Raw genomic sequence first — 9,951 nt, forward strand, 5'->3', positions numbered from 1 at the left:
AAAAAAAAAAAAAAAAAAAAAAAATCAAAGCTAATATTATCCTTCAGATTTCTCAGCCTGTCTTGCTTTATTGGCACCTATCTTTTACATTTTAAGCTCCCTTGGGCAGGGATCATTGGCATTTTTTGCTTTATTCTGTACATACACAAAAAGAAGAATACTACAATATTCCAAAGCTGGAGTACAATCACACCAGAATTGTGCATAAAGAAGTGGTCACCTCTTTGCACACTGAACCTACAGTTGCACTGGCTGGCCCCTTTTACTGTCGTCTCATATTGAAAACTCGTGATTGCTTTGCTGTTCAATATCACATCTCACTATTTCAGGTTTATGTTTCCAGGTGCCCCTCCGTGAGTATGTGTGTTTCAGTTTATATGTCCCTAGATGTCTTAGCTTGCATTTTTCCAAGCCAAGTCTCATTTGCCATTCTCAGCTCATATTTCAACCCTCTCTGGATTCTTCTGCATTATTTTTCTGTTTGTACTAGTGATTGCAACTCCTCCAGATTTAATATCATGTGCAAATTTCAGAAACAGGACTTTCCTGTACTTTGTATGGAAATTCACACCTGTACAATGTCAGTATAAAATGCAATTAAATTGAATGGTAGCATTTTGTACCCACTCTCCTCGGGTGCAAATAACCACAAGGTGAAAGGAAACAGAGAACCAGGTCCAGAAAGTTTAAACAGTTTCTTGAAACAATATTTAACAGGAATGGACCTCATATCTCCTGTCATGTAATTCTTCCTTCCTCCATTCCCAGTCTTTCCTGTGTATATCACTGCCTGACCCTACCTCTGTAGAAATGTTCACCTTGGCTTCACCTCCTCCCAGCCTTACCAGCTTTTCAACATCCACGACTTGTGTCTTCTCCACAAGCTCCAGGAGAAGAAAGAAACAGAAAAACATTCTTCCCTTTTCTTCAATCTGGTGCTGTAGTGGGCTAATGAATTTTTAGCAGCCCATGCTATGCTTAATTTTAACCCAGATCTGCAACTACAAGCAACACTGTTTTCCTTACAGAAGTGCTATGAGAATTAGTTATTGTTAATTCAGAAGTAAAAGTTATTCAGATGTCATTTCACTATTCATAGATTCATAGATATTAGGGTCAGAAGGGACCTCAGCAGGTCACTGAGTCTGACCCCCTGTCCTGGGCAGGAAAGAGCGCGGGGGTCAGACGACCCCAGCTAGGTGCTTGTCCAAAATTCAGTTCAGAATTACCTTCTATATCCGAACTGGGAGCCCAAGTCAGTCAGTTCCCCTGTTCCATGGATTTCTTGTTTCCTTACTCTTCTCACAGCTACCTCTGTTCACTCAGTGTTTGTCTCTGTCCCGTCGCACAGGTTATCATCAGTGTTGCTGTCTTAGGGTCCTCCCCACTACAGATATATGATCCTCATTCTGGTTTATGGACTCTCCACCTCATTGCACATATCAGCCATTATTTAACTTGCCAAAGCCCTTTGGGATGCAGCTTCTATGTAAGGTGCTATACCAACTGTGTGTGTATTATACAGCATAGTTTCCACAAGGATTTACAGTCACTGCATAGGCACTGGAGAGTTGACAGCCCTGTTGACTTAGTCAAAACACGCCGCCTACAAATCAGTACCCATAGAGAAAATCTATCCTTACACTTGAAAAAAAAATCAGTGAGAGAAAGAAAGAGGAAAAGAAAGAGATCATTCTCATAACTCTCCCTCTAGAAATGTCCAGCCTGGCAGAAACCAGTGATATCATTTAGTTACCAGCCAGGCAGAGATACCAAGTAGGCAAATGGTTTTTGAGTGACAGCCATGTCCTGTAGAGCAAGGGATGCCAAGTGAGCAGCCTGTTTATGAGTGATAGCTGTCTCCTGCAGAGCAAGCCATGTCAAGCGGGCAAGCAGTTTACAAGTGACAGCCATCTCCCACAGAATAAAGGATGCCAGTAGCAAGCTGTTTGAAATGCCACTTGAGTAGCTTCTTCTAGCATTTAGGCTCTTCCTCATTTTGTTCTGTATTCCCACTCTCATTTAGTCTCCCACTGGTCTTTTTAACCACCCCTCAGACACTGTATCTTCCTTGACAATTGCCTCAAGGCTGAAAATGAATCCTGGTGGCTTAAAGATGTTGTATAACATGGGCATTTGGGACTTATACTGCATTGCCTGCTAAACAAATCATGAGCCCATGGACACAAACATCTTTTCTATGCTAGGGGATTTTAAGGAAAAAATGTTTTGGACAGAGACATTTTTAACCCCCATAAAAAGTGCATTGAAAGTGCAATCTAGCTGTAGAAGCCTTCTCTACACTAGGGCTCCCACTCATCTTAATACAGGTTTAGCTGAACTGGTGAGATCGCACTTTCATATTTATTCTTAGAATTCCCTTGCATAAAACTGATATTTAACAGTGGCCTCTGATTTTGGCTTTCCAGCTCAAGATCCTTAGGGCTTGGTTTGAAACTTCAGCAGCAGTGAAAATTTTAAATCTGGCTGTAAATCAGATCCCAAAAATCCATATCTGCTGTAGAAAATTTTGTCTTTAGGTGTCATTCATTCTCAATCACCCCTCTTCACCATCCTCAAATTACTTAGGTTCTATTTAGTGAAAAAGTACCTAGTTGCCATGTTGACATACAACTTTCATCAGGTGCAACTTGAACGGTTAAATATGATCATCTAAAAAGCAGAGCCCTAACTGACCCAGAAAGCTAGATTCACCTGTTGTGGATTCAGAAATGATGATATTCTGGAAGTCTGACCAGCCAACAGATTATAAACTAGTTGGTGCAGTTTTATGCTTTGCCTTGCTTAATATTGCAAAGGTCTTCTGCAACCTTAAAACCAACCAATAAACAGAACAGAACAGTCCCTTTCATACTTGATGTATCCCAAAGTGCTTTAGAATAATTACATAGTGGTAGGTGCACTGACTGTGTAGGCGAACTCAGCAGCAATTATACTCACAGCAATAACTCAGCCAGGCACATTCAGACCTGTCCTGTTCAGAGACAGGACCAGTGGTTTTATATAAGATTCCTTGAAAGTTGCCCTGGAATCTTTAATTTTCTCTTGAAAATCAAAAAGAACACACTGGTCCCCTGGAAAAGGAAATGTCAGATTAAGGTCTCTCCAAAAGATAGCTCCTTTAATGGTGCAGCCATGTCTAGAACCCTATCACCAGTGTACATGAGCTGGATCCTTTTGACCCAGTGGGAACAGTATGGTAGTCTGCCTAGCAAGCAATAGCTAAACATTGGTATGGCTGTTGTCTGGACTGCAGAGAAACCCAATCTTCAAAATCCCCTCTTATGCTGGTATGAATTAGGATCAACTTTTTAATGGTAGCCCATGAAGGCATAACACTAATGGGAGAACTGAGCGGTCTGGCTACCAGCAGTCTGACAACCAGGAATCATTTGTCAGCAACAGCTCCGAGAGGAAGTGCCAATAAGCCAACCATACAGGGCAGTGTGTACCTGTTTCCTCCTGGGAATACATCATCAAGAGCAGCAGGGCAGAGCTCAAGGTTTGTTTAGAACAGACAGGTTTTGCCCCTTTCATGCTGTAGGAGGCTGGAGAGCGCTGCATTTGTCTGACCACGGGGATCCTGGTCTGCTTTGGGTATTGGCTACCTGAGGCTCTCGGAAGCCTTATGATCAGCTAATTAATACACCATGGAACCTGAATTGAAACCCACCCCTGCATGTGCCTTTTCCTCTAGCTGCCACCTTCTCCACATTCGGATTGTCACAACTTCTAGCCACCTACCAGTCCCTGCCTCTCTCCAGTTTTTTTTTCAGATGCCTAATTCCATAGTTTCTAGCCATCTAGCCTGGCCTATGATGTAAATCCAGTGCTGTTGCCCTAGCAGCACTGAGACTCTAAACAATTTTCTGAACAATGGTTCTGTAGAACACATTTTATGGTTCAAATGAAAAGGAAATGAGAGGGAAGAAAGCAAACATGTTATTGCAACACACATAGGCCTCTGGAAACCATGTGGCACCAAATTGGGAAGAGTTAGAAAACCAGCTTTCCAGCCATGAGTCCAACTTGGGCACACTTATAAAAGCCCATTATTTATTCACAAAGTAAACTTCTGCAGACCCCCCTAGGACCTGATGCAAGATGAACCAGTACCAATAAATAATGCATTCCCGCTAGAGGTACCCTCTGCTCTACCTTCCAGCTGAGCTATTTTTTCTTTTCATTTAGCTTCCACTTGAGAAACAGGCTTTTCCAAGACCTGGTAGCCCACTTCAGGGACCCTTTGAGTGACTATATGATATGTTAGCAAGGGCAGAAGGCACAGTCTTTGAAAAGCTAAAATTGGAGAGCCTCAGTGGCCTCTCCAACAAATAAAAGGATTACAGGTGGGGGAAGAGAAAGAAAGGAAATTGTTGGAAATATTTCTCTGCTGTATAAATAGCAGCAGGTGTCCTCAGACTGCCTTCTGTTTGGGGCAGCCCAAACTGTCTATGGCCCCTACCTATTAGTGGATCCAGGAATGAGATAAGAGGAGGGTAGCTTCTGCCCCCAACTTTGGCCATGCCAAACTTGTGCAGTCACTTCAGGCTCCTACTGGAGTGCCATGTAAGCAGTGAGCTCTGAGATCACCAAATGATTGGGGCAGGGTCTGGCCAGAGCCTTTGTTTTTGTGTGGCTCCAGAGCCCAGTAGGTGAATGCTGCTGCTGTTGCCCCTCCTATTCCTCTGTCTTCCCCTTGAATTCAGCAGCAGGGGAAAGGAAGAGACAAGCAGTGGTGGCAATGCTCACCCTCCGGCCTCCCAGCACACCCCATACCACGAGCTGACATGTGGCACAGCCAAAAACAGGGGGTGACTGCACCACTGCACCCTCTCTGGATCTGCCCCTGCCCTTGCTTATTTGCTTAGGACTCAGAGATAAGCAGCCACATACCTTGGTTAATTGGGTTACTGTTGGTTGGCAGGGGCTCTGCACAAGCCCCTCGGTGGGGATTTAACAGGAAGTCAGATGCAAAGGATGTTCCACAAATACATGATTACAGGGTATGTTTATGCTGCTTTGGTGATGTTCAGTGTGCCACCAAAAAGCACACCTTACCCACCTCTGCAGGCAGTGAAGCTACCCTGAAGGTGCCCCTTGCTGCTGCCATCAAGTATGCCGGAGACATAACACTTGAGAGCAGTCTACTGTCTCCTCTCTGAGTTTGGTGCATGTGCAGCAGGTGATGGTGGGCAGGCTGCCCTGTGGAAGCAGTAGAGACAGGCTCTAAATGTATTATTAGACTTAGGGGGTGCCTCTCCACCAGGTTCTGAAGCTACCACCTTTCACTTGGAAAAACACTCACAGGTGTACAGTCTGTGCTGCTCTCTGCCCCCATGGAACAGGCTCTGGTTGGCTACTGGTGTTAAGTCATACTAGTGCCCCAGTTAGGACCCAGCTACATATTTCACTTAATCACCTTCCAGCTCCTTTGCTTCCCTTCCTGAAAAAACCTCAAGCAGGCTCTGTCAACCCTGCTGATTCCCTCCCTCTCCTGCCTGAGTGCCTCTTGCTAGTTGCTTCCATGATGTTTCAGGCCCAACCCCAATAGCCTCCTTCCTGCTGTTAATGATCTCTACAAGCCCCCTATCCACCTATCCTCCTGACACCCTTGACACCCTCAGTTCCTGCATGACCTTTGTAGATACACACAACTGGCCACCCTACCTCCTTCCCTTTTGCTGATTGCTGAGCTTATGGTCAAACCAAAAGCCACCAGCAGGGGATCACTGTTTATGGGACCTGCAGAATGAAAACTTACCTGCCCTGACTCATTGCCAAAAGATCTCTCCAATCCCCAGACTAGCACTCCTTCAGACCTAAAGGTTAAAAGCCCCTCCTGCCAAAAGCACCTACCTCTTCACTGTGCGGAGCAGGGTGGAACGAGCCTCGTTGTGAAAGGTGATGATGATGCTGGTTGCTGGCAAGTCTGCATCATAGTGTACTGAGGCACATCTGTAATGTGGGAGAGTAAAGCGAGTTAAACTAGATGCAATGGACAACAGCAGGTTGAGGGAAATGCCTGACATTTCCAAGGAGAAAACAACTGAGTGCAACAGAGCTCTTGCTGCTCTGAACTTCAGCCTCCAGCAGGGAGGGCGAAGAGCTGCTGAGAGCAATGGAGTTAAGAAGCATACTATAATAAAAGTGCATTAGCAGCTACACAGAAAAAGTGGTCCAAGGCACTAAAGTCTGACTCCACAATACTGGGAGTGAGAGACGACTAATTGTCCAAACAGGGGGCTGAGACCCAAGACTTTTGGACCACATTTCTGGATTTGCCACTGACTTGTAGGTGCCAACAAAAGTGACAATTTTTCACCTGATCTGGCCTCTAACGGTGCCACAAGTGCAAAACTGCAGAGCACTTTAAAGAGCCTGATCCCACCACAATCTGAACCCCCATACGAGGGTTCAGATGAAGGCACTCCAAAGTTAACTTCATAAACTTCTGTCTGCACATGCCAGGCACTCCTTCATTAACTTCTGTCTGCACATGCCAGAAACAGGGCTTAGCTGACACAGCCCAGCACAGCTCCTGGTACCGTTTGCAGAATGGGAGAGGGGGAAGGGAGTAGAAGAAACTTGTTCTGGGGGTTGCCTAGCTGGTGCTGGATGGTGGGGTGGGTGGATTAGAGCCCCCTACCCCCCACCCCAAGGTGGGGGCTCCAAACCACTCCCCCCACTCCCCAACTCCAGCATAGCTGGGGAAACTCCACAATGGACCTTCTTCCTCTGCTTTCTCCCCATCCCATCCTGAGACAGAATGGGATCAGGGAGATGAGGGGCAGAACTTGGGGAAGAGGCTGCAGAGATGCAGTCTCTTTTCCTGGATGGGCTCCAAATTGGAGCTCCATCTTCCATCCTCCTGACACAACAGCTAACATGTTGGGTCAGGAGGATCAGTCTAACTCATGGTACTTTCTGAGAAGTGCTATGAGTTAGACCTGGAAGCTGCACTTCTGTCTGTGCCTTGTGTGATCTTAATGTGTCATTTAAGGAGTGGATAAATGAGAAATCTACCTCAGGGCAAAAAGAAGGCAAGATTTTAGTGCATGTCAACTGCATGTCACAAGGTAAGAGCATGGCCATGGGGAGTTATCATAGCACAGCTGATACATGGTAAGGCTCTGACCCCTTTCATCTCATAATAAATCATCTGCATGTCCATATCCTTAAACTCAATTTTCTCAAGTGTAAAACAAGGATAATGTATACCTGCTACTGAGCAGAGTGGGGAGGTATCATTGATCTATGTCTATAAAACATTTGGGCTTGTCTATACCACATTAGCAGCAGATCTCATGGAGGATAGGACTAAGCATATACTTCCTCTGCCCTCAAGTTCACTGGAATTTTGAGTGAGGCTGCTCTGATCTTGTCCCCATTGGCTCCTCTCAGACTTGCTGGCAGCCACAAGCTCAAGAAAGGGACAAGGTTAAAGCAGCCTTGCTAGGGAGCTTTCAGCCCTGGAGAATGTCAGCAGACTCAAGTGGGTGGGCAGAGGTGCTGAGTATGTGGGGGGTCTGTAGCATGAACTGAACTAATGTGGCTGATGTTAACATAGAGTGTAATACTAGTGAAACGTAACCATGTTGGCAACTTGAAAACTCCATTTTGTATCCTTCTGCTTGACATAAGTGAATGAACTTTGCCTAGCCTGTATGTATGAGTGTGTGTAAAAGGGTGAATGGTGAGAGAATGGCGTAGAGACGGGAGAAGAAGATTCAATTGTTTATATAAGCAACAAGGCGCCAAATGTAAGTTACCAACCAGTAACTAACTAACAAACACCTGAAGAATCCCTTTGAAGCTCGAAGGCACAAAAGAGATAACAGAAGAAGAAATTCTGCCAGACAGGCAACAAAAACACTCCAAGGCTAAGATAAGCTGAAGACAAAAGAAGAACAACTGCAAAAACAGAAGCGGGGTATGGAAAAACCCCAAAGCACTGAAACAGAGGATGCCAATCCCTATAAAAAAAACCACTTTGAAAATGCCAGGTTGGGTGAGTTTCTTTCTCTACTGCTGTTTCATCGGAGCATAGATGCATCTGTTCACCCCGCTCCAGCTGTTATCTTTAAATCTGCTATCTTCAAATCATCATCATCTACTCAATAAGCCCAGGTTGGCCACCCTGAGCTGATATTGAGCAACTATTGCTGGTAACTATATCTGGTGTATGTGTGGATGAAATTGTTGTTTTGTGTATGTGTATGCCTGTGTGTAATGATGTGTATGATGATTTTTGTGTGTTTGTATGAACGGTGTGCCTGAACCTCTATGTCTAACTCATGTAATGAATAAACGCAGCACCTTGCCTTATCCCCCTTTATAAAGTCTCGCTCGTGATTTGAGCAATTCGCAATTTGTGTAACAAGTCAGCAACTTTGGAGCAGGTTGTGGGTAAGGTGTGCTCAGTCCTGTCCTCTTGAAGACCCACCACTGATTCAGTATAGACAGGCCCTTGGAGGCCAGCCTCTGCAGAAGGAAAAGCAGCTACCATCATTGCATTTGCCCCATGCGCAGGGGTTTCTTTTTCAAACAGTAAAATCTCTGCTGGCAATGGAAAGTGATTTCTGCCCCCCTCATCCCTGGGAAAATACCAACATCAAGATGATTAGTGAGACTACAGTGTCACCAGATGGGAGGTTGTTCAAGAAGAAGAATGTGCTTCACTACCAGCCAGCATGAAAGCACTGAGGAGATGAGTTAGGCTCCTTTAAATGAAAAATGCCCTCTCACCTGACTTGACTGAAATGTCAGATGTCCATTTGTGCTTGCACTCAAAGTCAAGAGTTAGCCTGGAGTAAACTTTTGCCAGGGTTCCTTATATCCCCAGTGAGCAAGGGTTGTTAAAAGGGAGGAGGAGTCATTCCCATAACTCTGCCAGTCTATTTTTCTCCTGTGTCTCATCAAGTCTGTTTTGCAGGTAACCACTGAACTCAATGCACTCTGTCCCAAGATTCCAATTTGGAGTCTGGATGTGGAATGTGTGGTTACCAAAAAAACAAAGAGCTGAGACAAGAAAGGAGTGAGGCTGGAACAGCCTAAGTTGGATGAGAGCAGCACTGCTCATTGAAAAATCAGTAATGCAAGAATCTAAATAGACTCTTTCAATCTGGGAGAAAAGTGTTTATCAAAGCCTTGAGGATCCTTCCCAATGTCCCTCCCTATGAAAACTGTTAGACAGCAAGGACCATCTTTCCAAAGGCCTATAGTCCAGAGGAATCTCCATGGAGTGAAATGAAAGCTACTAGGGCTGTGCGAAACTTCAGATGCTGATTTGATTCAGAGAAGATTCAGCCCAGTTTGGTGGCTGAATCTCTGAATTGAATCAGGAGACAAATAAAAAGGTCTGAATTGATTTGAAGCTCTCTGAATCGATTTGGAAAGGATTCAGAAAGCTTCTGAGATTTGGGCAGTCCCCGCTCGCTGCCGCAGGGAGCTGGTCCCCGACTCTGTGCTGCTAAGTAGGAGGCAGGGAAGGGGGGGCTGGAGGAGGGGATAGGGAACAATAGGGGGATTCCCACCAGGCCCCAGACCCTTGAGCACCCCCAACCCCTGCCCACTCTCCCAGCCCCTCTCATGGCTGTCCCGCCTGGCCCCAGCTCCCGGCTCTTTAAAAAAAACCCACAAAAGCCCAAACTCACCGGCTCCTGCCAGGCAGGGGAGTGATTCCCACTGCCCTGCACTGCATGGGGGGCTGTCATGAGCCCCCAGCTCCCCCCGCCAATTGGCTCCCCAGCCCAGCTCCAGGCTCTTTGAAAAAAAGAAGAAAAAAAAAGCCCCCACTCACCAATTGCTGCAGCGGCCATCAGGCCTTCTGGGGCCTTGTGACAGAGCTTTCCACATTGCGCAGGGCAGTGGAAGGCAGAGGAAACTGGCCCCCGCCTGGCAGAAACTGGTGAGTTCGAGGCTTTTTTT

At 45.7% G+C, this 9,951-nt stretch overlaps 1 protein-coding gene across 2 annotated transcripts in view; it reads right to left on the bottom strand.

Annotated features, from left to right (window-relative positions):
* The window catches only part of GALNT16 (polypeptide N-acetylgalactosaminyltransferase 16), a 191,352-nt gene that overhangs the window by 52,690 nt on the left and 128,711 nt on the right, over nucleotides 1–9,951 (bottom strand). For both annotated transcript variants that reach the window (XM_019519161.1, XM_019519160.1), the window contains exon 3: nucleotides 5,881–5,979. In XM_019519161.1, the coding sequence (XP_019374706.1) occupies nucleotides 5,881–5,979 (99 nt within the window). The remainder of the gene's footprint in view (nucleotides 1–5,880; nucleotides 5,980–9,951) is intronic.

The sequence above is a fragment of the Gavialis gangeticus genome, unplaced genomic scaffold (genome assembly GCF_001723915.1).
Source record: "Gavialis gangeticus isolate Ggan-Ray unplaced genomic scaffold, GavGan_comp1, whole genome shotgun sequence".
NCBI lineage: Eukaryota > Metazoa > Chordata > Crocodylia > Gavialidae > Gavialis > Gavialis gangeticus.